This window comes from Centruroides sculpturatus, unplaced genomic scaffold (genome assembly GCF_000671375.1).
Source record: "Centruroides sculpturatus isolate CEXI.00-Female unplaced genomic scaffold, Cexi_2.0 scaffold330, whole genome shotgun sequence".
NCBI classification, from domain to species: Eukaryota; Metazoa; Arthropoda; class Arachnida; order Scorpiones; family Buthidae; genus Centruroides; species Centruroides sculpturatus.
Window position 1 is genome coordinate 352,672 of NW_019384592.1, and position 19,187 is coordinate 371,858.

The 19,187-nt window shown below is 35.6% G+C and overlaps 2 protein-coding genes across 5 annotated transcripts in view; one reads left to right on the forward strand and one right to left on the reverse strand.

Moving 5' to 3' along the window:
• The first annotated feature begins 1,289 nt into the window (after nt 1-1,289).
• On the forward strand, nt 1,290-11,409 carry LOC111624782. 4 transcript variants are annotated; one of them, XM_023367725.1, is made up of 7 exons: nt 1,290-1,693; nt 4,004-4,117; nt 5,495-5,629; nt 9,779-9,949; nt 10,031-10,152; nt 10,572-10,676; nt 10,774-11,409. In XM_023367725.1, exons 1-7 carry the CDS (start codon nt 1,351-1,353, stop codon nt 10,828-10,830), a joined length of 1,047 nt encoding a protein of 348 aa, XP_023223493.1. In that variant the 5' UTR covers nt 1,290-1,350; the 3' UTR covers nt 10,831-11,409. The 4 variants fall into 4 exon arrangements, with proteins under 4 accessions (XP_023223493.1, XP_023223495.1, XP_023223494.1 ...); XM_023367727.1 differs by having other exon boundaries at nt 10,031-10,148; XM_023367726.1 differs by having other exon boundaries at nt 10,031-10,148; nt 10,572-11,409.
• A 334-nt stretch (nt 11,410-11,743) lies between these two features.
• The window catches only part of LOC111624797 (brefeldin A-inhibited guanine nucleotide-exchange protein 3-like), a 109,218-nt gene continuing 101,774 nt past the window's right edge, over nt 11,744-19,187 (reverse strand). Inside the window, exons 28-31 of the mRNA XM_023367748.1 lie at nt 18,389-18,516; nt 13,291-13,469; nt 12,413-13,218; nt 11,744-12,304 (exon numbers count right to left, since the gene is read on the reverse strand). Of these exons, the coding sequence (XP_023223516.1) occupies nt 12,065-12,304; nt 12,413-13,218; nt 13,291-13,469; nt 18,389-18,516 (1,353 nt within the window). The 3' untranslated portion in view covers nt 11,744-12,064. The remainder of the gene's footprint in view (nt 12,305-12,412; nt 13,219-13,290; nt 13,470-18,388; nt 18,517-19,187) is intronic.

Genomic DNA, 19,187 nt, shown 5'->3' on the forward strand with positions numbered 1-19,187 from the left:
GCAATGTTTGACTTGAATAATTCATGCCCCTTCGACCATTCCTCACTAATTGTTCCTAATTTTCTATCGCTGACCCGTATAATTGCTGAGTAAGTGTATCCAAAAAGAAGTCGGCCATCGATTCCCATTGGAAGGGATCGAACCGGAAGTTGCCATTGGCGCGTTTTAAAACGTTTGTAATTATCCTCCCCTCTCGGAGGTTCAATTAAAGCCCACGTGGTCGGGGTCAGTCGGATCGACGCTTCGCAGGTAATTACCAGGCTGGAGTCCGAAGGGACGACCTGTCCAGCTGTTCCAAGCCAACATTTACAACCCTCACACTTTGTGGCCAGCGACATTGTAAACTGGACGGAGCAGTCATAAAGCAAGTGATCGGATCCCATCATTGAGTTGATTACCACGGTCCAGCTCCCAAGACAATCTTGTAACAGCTTTGCTTGTCGTAGCTAAATCCTTCTTCCTGTAACTTTTACTGTTGTGACTCTCTTTCGTTAGAACGCAGCAGCTGGACATTGTCCTAAATGTCAACTTTCGACAATTACCCGGCTACACCCCACGAAAATAAACTTTGTTTGCTTACTTTGACCTTGCGAACTGCGTTCTTTATTACCGATCTCTCTCTCTCTCTCCCCACTTTTTAAGTTACGGACTCGTTAATTTGTCAGACCTTTCCCTCCCCTTTATAGCGGATGTGTTAAAAACGGAATAAACGGAACTTTAGTTATACGGGTTTACGCACTCTGCAGCGGCCAACGCAAATGTTTGAGGCATTAAGCGCATTATAAGGCAATATATCACACGGAAGCGGTGCAAACAGCTATAATATCCAACCTGTTAAACAACATCTGAATGCGCTGCTCGCAGAATTATTAGCGTACACTTGTACACGAGATCGGAAAAAAAAACCCTGCGAACTCGACAGACTCGTTACGGTGGACATCCTTTCATAAATTCAAGGATAAAACAGTAGTAAACAATATAGAAACGGAGGTTAAGATTTTAATTAAATTGCCGGACGGACGGTTTCGCCAGTTTCATTAACGCTTTTTCATTTTAATTATTTTTTTAAAGAAAAAAAAAAGGTAAAATAAGCAAAGGGACGTAGAGGTTAGGTGAGGGAAGGAGATAACAAAGTGGAGGGATGCGGAGTAATGCCAACACCTGGTGGTGGAACAAGGGTGAAAGGGGAGACGAAAGAAGGCGGGAGAAGCGGAGGAGGCGAAGAAACGTCAACATTGGAGGCGCCTTAGTCGCTTCACGGCCTGTCACTTGCCCGGCGGTGCGTTGTCTTGTCAAACTGACTCCGGCATCGTCCGACAGTCATTGAGCTGAAATTCATTGCGTGGACGAATGCATATATCATTCTGCCATGACTCTCCCGCAATGACGGACTTCTTGCTGCCAGTGGAGAGGACCCTGACCGAGGTTTTGGGAGAGCATCCGGGCGAGCTGACACAGACGGGAAGTCCAAACTTCGTCTGCTCCGTTCTGCCCTGCCATTGGAGGTCCAACAAGACTTTACCGGTGGCCTTCAAGCTGGTGGCCCTGGGTGAGGTGTCCGATGGCACCCTAGTAACCATCAGGGCAGGCAACGATGAGAATTACTGCGGTGAACTGCGTAACTCCACGGCGGTTATGAAGAATCAAGTGGCCAAGTTTAACGATTTGAGATTCGTGGGAAGGAGCGGAAGAGGTGAGCTCCTTTTTGAAACTCCCTTTCCTCCGTTGTAAAAGCGCGCCGCACGCCGTTCGGCGCCAAATTGGAGATTAACTTTTCATAGTAATTAGTGGTCGACGTAGCCTGCACCGCTGGTAGCGTGTGGTGCATGTTGCGTCATTATAAACAGATTAAGGATCTATTTCCTAGGAATTAAAGGAAGTTTTCACTGAATTAAATGTTGGACGGCACCTGCATGCACTCACTTAATGACCGGATGCTTGTTAGACGTAGTTAAAACCGTTGGGTTGGCTTATAAAGTACAGGATTCATTTCACGGGGTGATGCGCTAAAAACAAGCAGATAATTACTGTTTGCTCTCACTTCTAATAATAAGCTCTCAGACTACGACACTTTGGCCTTTAAATGCATTCGGCGCACTTCCCTTCTTTCTATATTTAACAGTTTATTCCAGATACATTTATGTATACAACGAACGATTCGAATTACTCTAAGATTTACGTTTCGCGCAACCTTCTTAATCAACGTAAACGCTTTAAACGGGTTTCAGGCGTTATTTGCGGGACGAAAGGCCAGATTTTCCTCCTCTATCCAACACGAAACTCGATGTAACGCGCTACTCTACTTACATTTGAACCGCTTCTCTACTATACACACCGAGCCGTGCGGGAAAGTATGATTTACAGGAATGCAAAAGAAGGGATAAATTTAGGCTCGATTTTACTAAACAATTAATTAAGTTACGGAAAATATTAATTAAGAGGAGGAAACTACACCCGAATAGGGTGGAAATTTTAGAAAATTCCCATCCGAATCGCTTTAAAATGAGAATTTCTTCCAGGTGTTGTGTTGCTAAATCGTCAGACGCCATACTGTCGCATTAGCACGGTTATCAAGTTTAAGATAGAAGGGGTGGGGGAAAAAACGGTTAAAAGTCCAAAGAAGAGCATTAATGGCTTCCACTAAGTGTCTAGTCATGCATGCCAAAACAGGAGATGTGGGGAGGTTGGGAAGACGTTTGAAGCCCGACTGAACAGCTGACGGAAAACTGTCGACCATCTCAGCCATCCAAAATAGCTCCCTATGACAACACGTTGCGTCACGATCACGTGAACGATTGCTAAGTTAGCTAGTTTTTTTCCTCTCCCCCGTTTCTTTGTTTAGTTTTTTTTAAAGCTTCCTACGCTCTTTTTTATTTTTTTATTTTTATTTTTATTCCTCACCCGACGACATTTTCTTTTCCCCTTTCGTGTTTGTACCATTAACAGCGCAGAAAATTGCTAAAAGCTTCACTCGCCACTTTTTGGTTGTCTCATTTTATTCCACTTAGTCCCGGGTTCAATATTGGAAAATTTATGTAAATGACCGCCATATTTTTTTGCCATCAAATTCGACCTGCATTTGTCCTCTCGGTGTCTTCCACTTTGCTCAAATTATCCTCCGACAACCCCCACTTTCGCTAAATTCTCGAGTTCTACGTCAATCCTCGTGCTTTAATTCGTCAGTATGCATGAAACACAGACATTCATTAACTTAGAAACCTGTAAAAATCCTCAATTTAGCTAAGATTCTGATTTTCCGCATCAATTCGTAGGAAAAGCCAAAAACTAACTTGGAAGGGCACAAAACACCCCAATTTTCTTAAAATTCTGACGTTCTGCCTCAATTCCCAAGCATTAATTCGCTTGACAAACACTTAGGAAGCTCAAAATTCCGTCTTTCATTAACTGTGAACCGTGCTCTCACTCGACATCTAAGGGGAGACGAGACCGCCTTCATTGCCATTAATGTGTCACGTGGCACGCGGAGTGAAGGGGGTAAAAAAGCGCCCTTTTCCCACATCAACGTATGAACCCAAATCCAAGAATGTAACTCGGCAACTTATTAAGGGAAAAATAATGTTTTTAAAAGATCATTAAGAGTTATGGAAGGGAGAAACGGCGGAAGGTGCAAGATCAGCACCTGAGAGACAAACCAATGAAAATAAATGGCAACCTCACCAGCATAGGGATAATTATCGCAACTTTGTCACCTGATTTGGCAAGAGGTTGATTGCTTGACAAATCGTCTTCGGAAAAGTTGAGATTCTGTTTAATCAGACGATTATTCACGCGTTTAGCCGCATGTGGCAACCTTGCACTTTCATTAATGCCTCTTTATATTGTGATTGTCCCGCATGATTGCCAAAATCCGTTCGATGAGACACTTCGGGGATCTTGGGGATTCCATATGTCTAAACGGCGCTAATTTAATGATGAAAAAGCGTTCCGTTACGCCTTTAAATTGCTGAAAAATCATTCATTCTCTCGTTCTATTTTTAAACAGGCAAGAGTTTCACCCTGACGATCACGGTCAGCACCAACCCCCCTCAAGTGACCACCTACGCCAAAGCCATCAAAGTCACCGTAGACGGGCCTAGAGAACCTAGAAGTAAGACCAGTAAGTTCAACTTTAAACCTATTTTAAAGCCTTAATTATTAGTTGTGAGGCCACAGAGATTCACCGTTTGATCCACGTGAATCACACCTCCACAGGAGAACGTACCGAGAACGAAATTTCGATTAATTTGACACCAAATTAGCCAGAATCTTTCACGCAATCGATCCTTTTTAACAATAGAAGATCCTAAGAAACAATGGAAAAATTAATAATAATAATATAGATAAATTCAGAGATAACATTAATTGAGACGAGGAATCAAATAAGATTGCAAGAATCATAATCTTACGTGAAGCATAATTAATAACCAAGAGTATGGTTTAATCCTTAATAATTAATTTTAATCCATATTCTCCTTTGCACCTATTCCATCCTTAATTAATCCTCCTATTCTGTTTTATATCAAATTAATCAAACCAGATTGGCCATAACTCCAATATTTTCTCCATCTTGTTAAGAATATTTGCCTGTTTTTTTGTTGTTCGCGAATAATCCAAAATTGCATTCTTTCTAGAGAAGATTCGACATGGAGATGACGTTTTTCCAGATCTGAATATGATCATAAGTAAGTTAAATTTCCAAAACCTTCTGAAAAAATCATTTCTATAGAGTTTTGGGAGTGTAAAATACTGAATTTTAAGTAGAACCTGTGGCCTTTCTACTGAGTTTCGGGGGTAATAAACACACAGTAGTAAATAGAAACGTGGAATGTTTACAACTTTTCTAGAGACTTTTGCGTGTAACAAATAGACGGTCTGCGTAGAAACGTGAATAAATATGCTCTTTATAGAAATTTGGTGGTGTAAACAAAGCAGTTTTATAAGTATAAAATGTGCTATTTCTAGAGAATTTTGGTGGTGTAACAAACACAAGTTTACAAGTAACGTGGAATGTTTAAGAGTTCACGAACATTTTGGGTGTGTGACAAATACACGACTCTATGTAAAAGCGTAAGTATGCTTTGTAGTTTTGGCGGTGTAAACAACGCAGTGTTCTAAGCGCTTTCTAGAGAATTTCGGATTTGTAACACACAAGTTTTCATGGAACGTTTACGAGTTTTCTAGAAAGTTTTAGGTGTGTAACAAACACGAATCTACGTAGAAACGTGAGTAAACAAGATTTTCTAGTGTTTTAAGTATGTAAACAACGCAGTATTATAAGTATAAAATATGATGTTTCTAGAGAATTTCGGGCATCGTTCTAAATAGAAAGAAACATGTCCCGAGAATTAGATCAAAGCGTTCTTGTTGCACCACCAAAATAGAAAAAAGGTGAAATAATTACTTTGAAATTCGGATATGAAAGAAAACGAGATACAAACCGCGCAATTGAAATTTCCTTTTCCTGTAAAGAAGCGACTAATTTTTGAAATTGCAGGACAACAGCAACAACTTCGAGCTTTGGCCTCGGCCTTTGGCCATCGTTCGACCTACCTAGGCGATCCCCTGCGGGACTGGGACTTTCGCAGGAAAGCAGCGGAGCAATGGGCCACGGACGTACACAGGAGACAAGGTAGGCCTACACTTAATCTGTAGATTATTAGCACTTCTTGTTAGTCTATCTCACAACACACTAGAGGATTAGTCTAAGCCTTCCTGTCAGTAATCTGTCGGGAGTTTTTTTTTTTACCCCTCTTCTCTTCTCGTCGCTTCTGCACATAAAAACTTGCCAATTCTAACTTATAATGAGCATCGTCGGCTTAACTAAATTGCTAGTTGCAGTTGCTACAGTCGACGGCATCGATTCTTCTACAAAACTTCATAATCCGCCATGCTGAGACGGAAAAGGAAAGCGTCGGATTAACCTGCTATGACGGAATGAAACGGCCAACTTCTGATCAATGAATTGTAACTATTCCAATTATTCGCGCCGCTTCTTTTCGTGGTTATTGCGGAATTTCTTTTATTATCCACTTTAATTTACCTTCCTCCAGACAATTCGGACTTTTTCCTCCTCTTACGACTTCGATAAAGTACCTAAAAATGTATTAAAGATAGAAAATATTCTATAATTGAACGTGCTTTCGTTTACAATAAGTTTATAAAAATACAGAAGACTTACTTGATAAAGATTCATCACTTAACACCGATTTAACCTACTCAACGGCATAAAATTAAGCTAAAAAAATAAATAACTTAGAATTTATTTAATTAAATGTAAACTTCACATACTCTAAATTGGAAGTTGAGAGGAATATTTGCAACTTCTTACGTGTATAGAATCATTTATTAAGCGACAGAAATGCATTAAATTTTAGTCGAGAAGAGTTTTTTTTTTAACTTAAACTCGACGATTTAACAAGTAAATAACCTGTTATTAATATAAAACTAATGGCCTGTTACGGTGTCAAGCTCAAATTATACCTTCTAGAAACGTAACAGTGGAATTTAGCGTCACAGAATCTAGTCAACTAGAAATGGAACGATACGAAAGTCTAACTTTTATCCGTCGCAATGTTTACAATTAACTGCCGAGTACGGGTAAAGATGTTTGCATATAATTAAACGTTGTATACAAGTATAGATTTACGATTAATACTTGATTTTAACGCAATTAATACAGGCCTAACTTGTAGTTTGTGTTAAAAATTTGATAATTTTACTAATAAAGAAGCAAAGAATCGTTGAGAACTTGAGTGTAGCTTAAAAATCCTTTATAAACTCGAAATTTAGTTAGTTTAACTCTATAATAGTTTATGTCAGGTATAGTATTTCCTACAGCAAATATCCAAAGATTTAACCACGCACAATTTATTATTCAATTTTCTCTTCTACATATGTATTTCGGATTGGCGTAAATTCTCAACCCCTCTTCAGTGACATATAATTTGTACGTCTTTCATAAAAGAACCCCATAGATGAAAAGCCAATTCCTAGTACGAGTGCATTTCCAGTGTTTATAATCCCATGGGGATTGCTGGACAGTACATCTTATAAAATTTAACGTTTTATTTTTTTTATCTGGCTTGTTTATATTATATTAAAAATAAGGCCACTTGTTAACATTTGAAAGAATCACACCAAAAATTAAAAACTACTATGCCTACTTTAGTTAAACATTTCGATATTTGTTTGCTGTAGGAAATACTATACATGATATAAAAGATTATAGAGTTAAGCTAATAAGAATACAGCTACCCTATTTAGGGAAATAAGGGTCTAAGTTTAATATAAGAAGCATTGGAAAGATCTTAAGAAGTTGATATATCTCACGGCATTACTAGAAATTTGAGAAGAGTAACTTTAAAAATGCTTTACAAACCCCAAATAAATTGTTATGAAGCATGAAAATGGTTATCTCCTATATACTATTCCATAGCATCACTAGGAATTTGAGTAGTTTAGCGTAAAATGTCTCTTATAAACTGTAAATAAATGAATATAAGAAGCAGGAAAAACGTCTTAAGAAGCGAATTTCTCATAGAGAAACTCAAGGAATTTATTATATAATCAGTCCTTTGGAAAGTTTCATATTAATCGATGCAAGGATCGTTAACGCTAACGTTATACTTTTGTAGATTTCAATTGTTAAAATTTATCTCGGACCTCACACAAATGAAGTATCGCACGGGGACGAAATTCGACTTGTGTCTTAATTAAAGCTCATCATCATCCAAAACGGGTTTTAACGTGAAAACCTGCATAATCTAAATTTAATATCTGTTAAGCAACCATAGTTTTCTCATCAACAATCACTGATACGAAAAGCGATGCCCCCTCTAACGAAAAATACATTAAGTTCCACCCCTGCAATGTATATTTTAATGTTCCTATGCTCGTATACTTTTTAATTAAAGAGTTAATTTGGGTAAACGGTAAGCTCATCGACTTGTGGAGTTTGCCGATAGTTAGAAAAGGTCGAGTTTTAAAGTGGAGAAGTTGGAAGGATGCTAATTAATTTAGAGCTAGAGAAGAGGATATTGTGGGTGAGGTGAAAATGGGACCTCGACCGAGACGATCGACAGAGTGGAAGCGAGTGTGAAGAAAGTTAGCTGCGGATGTAAGTGGGCCAATTACACTTTTATTTAATCAAAGTGGAGCCATTCCGGCGGTTACGAGCGTAAAGAAGTAAAATCCGTTGCCGGTTCCTGACGAAATTGCGGTGAGGAAGAGTTCGTCGGTGCAGCACGTGTTGTAACAATAAAAATTATCGATCACGCGGCAGTTTTCCGGGACGACATATTAAACCAGACCAGATTTACGATGTTGGTGTCAAAGTTTGTGCCGGGGATGCAACCATAAACCGGAGAGACTTCAGCACAAAACAACCGGATCTTGGAAGAAGTTTGGAGACTCCGTCCAGCTTCCAGTTAAAAACTTTGTAAGATATCCCTAAAGGGAGAGAGAGTGTGTGTGTATGTGTGTGCGTGTGTCATGCGGATCGAACGGGCTGAAGAACAAATTTTCATTAAAATCTGCAAAAAGTAGCAAGGCCTCCGCCCCTACCAATATCGAGTAAGCGCCTTTTTATAGGTGTCACTTATTACAGGAAAGGAGAAGAAAAGAGGGGAGGAAAAAGTTGACAAAAGGAACCCCCTAGAAGCGGAGGGAGGAAATGAAACGTCTTTAGGAACCAGCATTGGGTGTAATCATATCCAGTCTGCAGCGCGCACCATTACTACTCCAACTGGAAAACTAGTCTGTCTAAATCTCATTTGGATGGTAATTAAAGCTGGGTGATGAATTAGACAGGGGGTGAGCTTTGGTCGCATCTCGGGGGAAGGAGCCATCATTCCCACAGGTTCTCCTCTTAATGAGTGATAGTTTGCAAACTTGAATCGTTCCAAAACCATCCGACTAACAATGGGAATTACATCTGCAACTTGGCCTCTACTGATGGGTTATGCGGTCGTAACTTTTGCTCGTTACTCCCGTCTGACGTTTGTTTGCATCAGAAAAGCAAATTATACAGTCGTGCACGGTTTCGGTTGGCGCTACACTTAATAAATTTCCTACCTCTCCACTCGATTATTTCCAGGCCTAAATTGATAATCTATAAATAACTTTTTAAAGCAGTGTCAGAGCTTAAATTCGTTACTTTCAGCGTGCGAACCACCCCTAAACTTCTATAGACTTAGGTAAACTACTGAGAGTGATCATCGTCTCTATGTGCAAAAGGGCATTTACTCATAAGTACCTCTTCCGTAACGCCTTATCTTGCAGCATCCTTTTAGTGGCCACGTATAAGATTTTGGAGTACGTCGCTCGGGGTATGTTATGTGTGTGCATTAAGCAGAAAGCCGTGTTTACTCTACTATTTTTTCAACCTTATTGATGATCCCTGATGATTGCATTGCATGCAACACATCACTTAACCGGGAGTCGTCTAGCTAATGTCCACATATCACGAATTTCCAAAGAGAAACGATAGCCGTAAAGTTCGGACAATAGATTATTAGTATTAAAAAAACTCGTGTTACGCTAATTATTAAACACAACCCTTCTACTGTTACGTATACGTTAATTGTCGCTAATGTAAATTAATTTCTCGCAGTTTTTACGGATATTCTGAACCCTAATAATTTCTATACGCATAGAAATTAAGATTGTCACTACCTCTAAATGTGATTATTGCATGAGTAGCATCCATTATAGGAAGTTTCCACTACACCCAATCGGTGCCAGACCGCATTGCTGAGTCATTAGTACCGATCTCTTACAGATGCCAACCAAGTGCTGGGTCTACCTTTACCCGAACTGTTCTGGAGCCCTTATGTCACGCCCTACTCGTTCTATCAGACCGCCAACTATATACGAGGGGGAGGATATTTGCCCTCCTTGGCCTACCACTTGGATCACCTTCTACCCTCCACCAGACTCGATTCCTCTACAGGTAAACTTGTTTTTCTCTAACTTGGGCCTAACAGAATTCGCTTTGTACAGATTTCTTTCTTCCCCCCTTGATTCTTTTCAGACGACCCCACTACCTCTACTCATGGAGATTATTCAGAGATGTGCGGAGTGGTATCGGCTTCCCACGGTGAGAAAGTAGAGGATAGACGTTCTAGCGAAGAATCCTGTCAACAAACGTTGTTGGTATCACCAAGCTTTCTATATTCTCACTTATATTCTAGTCTAACCCAACCCAGCCCCATTCAATTATTGAACAGCCTGGTGTCCCATCAGAGCAGAGGAAAATCGGATTCTTATTCTTCCTGGTTGCCGGGAGTAGATCTACTGAAACTCAACACGGTCAGACAACAGGAATCGACAGTGTGGAGACCTTACTGAACTTTATATATATATATATAAATATATTTTTTAAATTATTTCTGTTTCGAATGATGAAAAACTGTGCTTCCTCCTCTCTTTTAACTTGATTTGATTTTATGGAAGTTTCGCAGAATTTTACTTGTGTCTTTACTACTTGCAATAAAAATCTGCCCTTCTCCTCTCTCTCTACTTGACTCTTGCTCCTTTTTTTTATTATTATATTATTTTTTTTTTAACTGTAGAAATTTATGGACCTGTCCTTATCTGCTAACCACACGGATGCTAGAGGGACGGCGAATGTATCTGAAATCGGCGCATCCCTGAGGATACTTCACCCATTTTTTCGAGTAAATCTTGTTTTAAAATGTTTATATCGCGAGTTAATCTGTTTTTAACTATGTTTAACATCCAATTTTATTTTATCATTGAAACGTTCTCCGACAGTCGGAGGGGGTGGTCGCGCACTGGTGGCGCCATCTGGGTGTTGAAAAAGACACTTAACGTTCTCTAAACATCTTGTTTTTATCGCCTACCTAATAAGAAGGAGAAAAAGAATGAAAACTAAGGGGAAGAAAGGACTTATCGAGAGATAAAAATGGAAGCAGAAGGGTCCAATTCGACTCGAATTTTCGTTAGGTGCTGGGTGTACCTATAGTGTCGCCATCTCGTGTTATTTACTGAAAGAACTGCTCCGTCCTCCATACTGCTTCGTTTCTATGACTCGCAACTGAAAACAGTTGCATTTTCATCAATTTTTATCATCCGCCGAACTCTTTTTTTTTTATCCCGAAAAACTTTCAGAGAGAAGAAAAAGAATAAGAAGAGAAGAAGAAGAAAAAAAACAAACAATACTTAATTAAATTTTACTTTTATCCAAAAAGAAACCTTTGACTAACCGAACATTTTGCTTCTTTTATGTTAAAATCCTTTGCTTCTTTGTTTTCAGAAATAAAATTAGGGAAACATTTGCAAATGCTAATTGCAGAAAGACGACTTGTTTGTTCTACTATTTCAATAGACAACAGCTCTTTTTCTAAATGTAGAAAACGTCTGAAATTAAATGCAATTTTTTTTATTTTATTTTTACCCTCTTGCCAGAAATTTTTACTTCTAAAGAACAGGAAAAGTATTTCAAAAGAAATATTTTGAAGAGATGAATAAATCAGAAAGATAGAGAAAGAGGGAGAGAGAAGACAGAGAAGAAGGGGGGAGAAGATGAGGAAAAAAAAACATTTTGTTAAATCAGTGAGGTTCCTAAGATATTGTTTTAAGAATAAGCGTAAGATTTAATCATGTATAATGTAAATTTGATTTTGTTTAGCCAGTTAAAATGATAATTTTCTATTATAAATAATAGCCAAAATAAGTTTTTATGCATTTCTTTTGGCTAGTAAATAACTAAATAATGTTTTCTTAAGTGGAAATATTTAATTAGAAAGGTAACGAATGTAAATTAATTCCACGATTGGAATTAAAGCCATTTTAAAGTGTTAATTTGCTTAAAAATACGACAGAAGAATCAATTTAATAATTTAACATAAACCCTTTTAATATCTCAATTGTATATATTCCAATAGAGAATAAATTATTCACCACAGAGAAAGAAAATATTACAGTTTCTGGTGACTAGAACATCAGTATCATACCGTTTTCGTTTTTGTTAAACGACCAGATAACCGAGTGTATAATAATCTGTACAACATCGACTAGCATTTTATTTTATTTTTATAAATGTTTATAAGGATATATCACGGTTCTGTTGGGGTTTGTAGAATCCACAACAACCGGCCATTCTCCGCATCCAGCCGTTCAATGTCGATTTTAATTCCGTGTCCACGCTGGAAACGACTAAAGAACATATCCCGGGGAACACGATAGGTAAGAGGGATTTAAATTGGTTATCCTCCAGCGATAGATGGAGATCTAACACCGAACGAATAAGCTGGCTCCATACTTGTAAACGAGCTTCGCTATCCTGTTAAGATTCCATTAAAATGCTCTAATTTCGATATTAAGGTGTCAAAATTGTTTAGAAATATATATATATATGTATTAAATGAATAAAAATAAGAGAAACACTTGCCTTCATAATAGATGTTTTTCGTTGAAGATCGATTTCTTTAGATACTGAATTTGAGTTTGTAATTTTGTCCTTCTCTTCTATCTTCTTCTTTGGTTTCTCTCTGGCTGCCGATGGCATGGTGTGTTGCGTCTTGCGTTTTTTGTATTCGTTGACCAAGGAATGTATAGTTTTCTCGGTGGCTACCGTATACACCTTATCTTTTTTCTCGTAATTGAAGTCTTCCGAGTCTGTGCTGTCCACGCTATCCTGTTTTTTAATTTTCGATCTGCTACAGTTGTCTGCAGTGGCGTTATCTGTCGAAAATTCGCCCGACTTTCTCTGATTCTGCCATAAATCTTGAAACTCGTCGGGTTGCACCGTGAGGAAGAATATGGGCTGATCCGCAATTTTGTCCACGGCAGCTATCTGCCCGTCTTTGTCGGATGATAACGAAGTATAAATATGGCACAAATCTTGGAAGAAATCTTTAAGTCTCCTACACGGATTATCGTATAAAAATTCTCTCTTGCAAACGTCATCTCCGTTCTCTCTCCTTTCATCATCGTCCTCGACGTGGACTAAATTATTTGACATTTCCATGGTGAGATCCGGGATGTTTAAACACAGTTCGAACAGCACTAGAGCGCGGATGGTCCAACTGATTCCGGTCTGCTTGTATAAATTAGCGGCGACATCGATCTGTGCGACTTTCTGTATGAGAAATTTCAAGCCGGGTCTAACGTCAAAATTGCAAGCCGTCGCGAATGACTTTTGTAAACACTGTAGCAAAATATCCAAGTCGTTGTATGGGATGGACGATAACAGACCTGAAAAATTAATAATTATTCTTTATAATAAAGCTATGGGCTATATATAAATGCCCGTAGAATATATCCTACCTGGTAATTTAGAGATGTTCGTAGATTTTTGATTCGTATGATTAAACGGAGACGATGAAGATAGTAAAGTGGCTAAACTAGGAAGTATGTGACGCGTACCTTGAAGCAATAACGTGCTAATGGTCTGTAATAATATTTGATGAGATAACAATCCCACTACCAAATTTCGGAAAGGAACTCTAAAATAAAAATAATATATATAATTTTTCTCATTTTTAAAGTTTAATTATTAGTATAAATAATTAGATATAAAACTTCATTTAATAAGAATAATCCTTATTTTGTGTTTGTTAAATAAAATCTGAAAGATGATTCGTGAGATTGTAGGATGACTAGAAAGGATGGAGGGCTTTAATTAACCTTAGTCAGGGTGGACTAACTTTTTAAAATAAAAAAAATATTTTTAAATATTTAATTAATAAAAAAATATTTTTATGTCTTTGTAGTTTATTTCCAAGCACTATAAGTAGTTTAGCCAAACGAGATCATACTAACTTCTTTAAAAAATTCCCCATAGTCCATCATAAAATAGATTTCAACAAGAAGTGTTCTATGATTTGCACATTTTAGGCCGTACATATCTGTATATAAATCTATCGAAAATATAGAAAAGTTATTTAATAGCCAGTGGCCTCATTACAATTATTTTTAAACGCTTTTATTTAACTTGCTTTGCATCGTCCTCAAATATCATCCACTTCTAATTAAAATAGAAGGCTGAAACTTTGAGGACAATGCATTTTAATGACGTTTTAGGGAGTGGTTCCACTCCGAAATTCTACAAACATAACACAAATGTAGAATTTAACCAATGTGTCGTGTGTGTGTGTGTTTAAATGTAATGATATACTGTACAGGTACATAGTATGGGTGAGGTCACCCTACCATTCCTCTCACTCAATCTCGAAAAACATGACCAATAAGAGAATTTTCTAAAATACATTTTAACTTTAACAATAAAAATTTTCACCGATTCTTTCTGTCCTGTGAGCACTAAGAGAGCTACAAGAAATTTTTAAATTAATATTGTTTTATACTCATATGTTCTATCGCTTAGTTAATAATTACACACTTTGCGTTGTGCCTCGGGTTCCTCTAAAAGGTGGGGTCCTGGGCTCAAGCCCTATTAGCCCTTACGTAGATCCGCCACTAAACTTTAACACTGTTGGGTCCAACAGTGTTAAAACAAAATGATGAATTATTGCTTACAATGTTTCATAATTTTTATACATTTAATAAGTATTTTTTAACTAATTCAATTATTAAGAAATCTTATAAATTAAGGAACGTTGCTTGTACATTCTACAGTATTTTTTAAAAGATTAATTTTATCATTAACTTTCATTTAAAATCGAAGCTATTTTATTAATACAAAAACAAACTCTAATCGATGGGAAATTTTTTCGTTCTAAAAACTTCGAAATAAAACACAATTATCCCATGGAAACTTCAATAGCATAAGATTCTAATTGCAATTTTAACCAATTAAGTATTTTGTACGCGACCAAATTTTCTCTAAACTAATAATTTAACAACTTGACTTCACTTTGGCTGCATACTAATTAGATAACAGTAAAATAATTTGAATTACTTGTTAAATTTTTATATTCGTAACGCGAATTATAACAATTTCCTCGAAAAAAATTAAAAATAAAACACAATAACGCAGCAACTTCAAATTCTCAGCCTACCATTTACAATTTTACCATTATTATATCTATGCATGGCATATACAGACATTTTTTTTTCTGGTGTCGAATAATAATTGTGACATTTATCTTGTTGTGTTTCGTGTCATTAACGCATGACACGTGAATCATGCAACCTCACTTAATTAATATATGCCCAGTTTGAATCATCCCCACCACTTAAATGATAACATTCATTAAGAGTTGGCAGAGGGACAATCTGAAAAATGTCTAACGATAAATTTGAAAATAAAATTTTAAATTAGAAATATTCAGAAGTAAACAATTTATAGTGACTCCGAATTAAAAAAAGAAATTGTTTTTGTCATTAAAATCTTATGCTTTGATTAACCAGCTTAAATTCTTTCATCATCAAGCTTATTTACTTCTTATGCTTGACAAGAATTATACATTCAGTAATTATCCGATAGATACTGGATGATTTCCTAAAATATTTTCGTTATTTAAACGTATAGGGTCTTAGATAACATAGTAAATATTCATTTAACTGCCTGGCAATGAATGTTACGGTGTAATTAATGTAACGTATGAATTTACTCATGAGAAAAAAGAATTAAATTATAACAACAGAAAAAAAAATTATAAAGTAATTAGTAAGAAATATTCTTAAGTAAATAAATATTCATTAATAAATTCATCATCTTGCATTTAATTAGTGAATAATTAAAATATAATTAACATTAAATTATTTATTAAAAAATTATATAAAGCTCTAATTAAAAAAAATTATTATTTCTTTATGTCATTTAAACAGACAATTACCGAAGCTATAAGTGAAAAAATAATTAATGTTTTTAAAGACTAATTAGAGAGAGCAAATTGTCAGTATTTTCTCTTCGTTAATTTATTTTAATATAACAAAATTTAAGATATGATTTATACATTGTCATTCTATGGTAAATTATTTCATTGTAATGTAATTGAAATAAAATCGCAATTATTTAAATGTTCGAATTCACTTTTTCAAAATTAAAATGAAATAAAATCCTAATGACCGCTTAGAGAGAAGATATGGGGGCTCTATCCATATTCCTAAGCTATAAAAATCCAACGATGAGTTGCTTAACTTTCCGGGCAACATTTACTATTTTGGTAGCGCCATTTCTTATGATATTTTATTATTAAAAACTTTTTATATTTTTAATTACAGTAGTCCGTCGTTATATCAAGATTTTTTTTGTTTTGTTTTTTTGGTTCCCAAATTTTAAAAGCACTCGAGTCAATATATTTTAAAATACCAATTGCCATTGAATTTCTTTTTGCAATGAAATACGGCATTTTATTCCTACCATTGTCCTCGAAACTATCACTGCAGGCGTAACAATAAATTCGTCAAGATCTAAATAAGCAAAACAGGTAGACAGATCAATTATCATTCGTGTCTCCTTTTGATATTAAAAGTTGTTTGTTTATTGGTATTTTAAGTATTGTCTCCTCGTTTACAAGTTTCTGTGAGTTCGAAATTTCACAACCGTATGTGAATTGACGGTATTGCGTCGAGCCACATAAAGATAAGAAATTTCGCACCTTTATGTGGATTGACGTAATGTGTGACTTTATATAGAAAAAGGCATAATGTGTAAGGAAAAGATTTCTTTATTTTTGAAAGGAAAGTTCTACAATTTTTTTACAGTAGTAACTTTATTTTGCTTTTTGGACAATTTTTACTCTGTAATTTTATAAGTTTTGATGTTCTATTATATGTTCAACATTTATTTTTAAAATTTTCAGTTATTGTATTTATAATTTTATTGAAAAATATGAATTACACGAATTTTTAATAAGCGATTTATTATGAAATATAGTATTGTATAATAAAATCGCAACCGATATTTTGTTTTTATATGGACAGTATTTGTCTTTAAATGTCATTGTTAAAGAAACAATAATGCTGAATGGGCGTTGGTGGTATCGATGTTTACGTAAACGTTAATTAATACGATATAATCACGAATAAAATTAAGTATTAAAAACTAAGCTTATTTTATATCGGAAACACTTGCTGATGAAAGAATAGAGGATTGAGTTTCCATAGTATGTATAATCTGTTCAGTAAAAACCCAGAATTTTTAATACTCGGATATATCGCATTTTTTCTTTATCTCCCGACAAGCGCGATATAATGAGGGCTACTATATTATAAAATGGCAAAAAGCTTAATTTTCAGAGTAGGGACAAGTTTTATAAAAAAAAAAATTGTAAATGTTAATAACGAGTAAAATCGCCATTAAGTCCGACCCTACTGGAGATACGACACGCTCCCCCTTTATCTCCCCAACCTCGACCTTTAACCACCAAAATTTAATAGCATTAATCCTCCTAACACGCCAACCTCCACGCAAAACTTCAGAAATGTTCGACAAAAAGCATGGGAGTTATTAAGCTTTAAAGAGGGTGAACAAAATCTCCCCCCCCCACAAACATTCATACATACAGAAAAAGCTCCGAAATTTTTTTGCATTTCTTGACGTTTCAAGGACTCCCGAGGTTATTTTTTTAACCGATCGTCATACTTTCCCTCTGTTATGTAAATAACAGAGTCGGCAAAGTAAAAATGTGTAAAGATAAACTTAATTCTGGGGTCCCTCTGTGCGCGGATCAAATGGCTCTGCTAGCCCCTGCATACATATATATTTTTATGCCTAATTTTCTAGTGGATTAATAATTAAAGAAGAGAGCTCATTAGACTCATTGTAAACTCTTCATTTTACTTCAAACTCTTCTTCTTTAATTAAATGACCATAAAGTGTGCAAATATTTTAGAAATAAAATCGTTTTTTCGGTTACATTACCCACGTTCCTGCTCGGCTGATCATTAAAATAAATGCCAAATTAGTACAGGAAATCAGAGTCTAATTTACCCCGAAATTATAACTATTCTAATAGTTAATCAAACGAAAAACACCCGAGAAAATTTTCTAATATTCAACGAATATTTTAATGAGATTTTGATGCACAGAAGTAGCATCTCTAATCGCTCAATCATTCAGCAAAAAGTTTACGTTTTATTAGCAGTTTAATCAGAAAAATCTCATAGATTACAGAAATCAATAACTAATTTAATTGACAAATAAATTATTATTTTATCATTTAAATTACTTATCGATTCTGTAAGTTTTAGAGAATTTTTCTGATTAAATTATTTGATTAGTAAAACTTTTAAGAAATTCTGAAAGTAATAATGATCCTTTTGATATAATTGTTTGTTTTAATGCTAAATTAATATTGATTTTATCTGTTTAAGTGTCGACTATCGTCCTAATTGTTTAATTCGTGTTTTCTAAACGCTATAACAATTGTACAGCAAGTCTAAAACTTCTTATACAAAGAAAAGTTATAAAATCGTTTGTAAATTTCGAAATTTTAATAAAGCTGAGAAATTATTTTACCTTATGATATTCATTTCTTCATTTAACGTTGAATTAACATTAGGAGGAAGCAACAAAAATATATAAGATCTTTCTTCTTCTTTCTTCTCTTCACAATTTTCTACTCTTTGACAATCTAAGAGAAAGACCTGAAACAAAATAACGTCACGTTTTAAATTCGTATTAACACTCCATACATTATATTAAATTTCGTAGATAAACTATAAAAAAGACCAACAGAGATGGTCCCCTCCGATTAGGCCTTTCCAGTAATTCACAGTAGAGTCATTCCATGTAACTCTCAAATATTCGCCAGTAAAATGCGTTTAAAACTTTCCGTGTTGTATACATAATAATTTAACAGCATCATAACAGAGCCAAGCCTATGAGGTTATACTCGATAATGGCGGCATTGCAGAGAGGATAAAGTGTTCCTACAGTATGTTTCAAGAATCTTTTCCCTAATTTGCAACGTGTTGTTTTATTTCTAGTAAAGAAAATTAATATTTTGTTGTTACAGTGTTCGTTTCTCATGCACTTTAAGCATTTTATTCATTGTAATTCAACATTTTAAACATTGTGTTTCCAGGCATACAAGGCTAAACAACAATAAAATTCCCCCTTGCAATGCTACACCAATAATTAAAGACTTACAAGGAAGAAACTTCATATATATACAATGGTGTGGAAATAAAAATTACGAAAAATGTGGAAATTTGACATTTTTTTTTTTTTTGCTTTATTGTAGGTCATATCTCGGAAAAACATTATTTTTCACGAAATTTGTTCGTAATAAAACCAAAACTATATATGACTTAAT

Excerpts from the sequence above, each read along its gene's own strand:
- LOC111624782 (XM_023367724.1), top strand. The coding sequence starts at position 1,351 with ATGCATATATCATTCTGCCATGACTCTCCCGCAATGACGGACTTCTTG. Across the intron at positions 4,118-5,494 it reads AGAACCTAGAAGTAAGACCA|GACAACAGCAACAACTTCGA; the intron begins GTAAGTTCAACT and ends TTGAAATTGCAG. Across the intron at positions 5,630-9,778 it reads GGACGTACACAGGAGACAAG|ATGCCAACCAAGTGCTGGGT; the intron begins GTAGGCCTACAC and ends GATCTCTTACAG.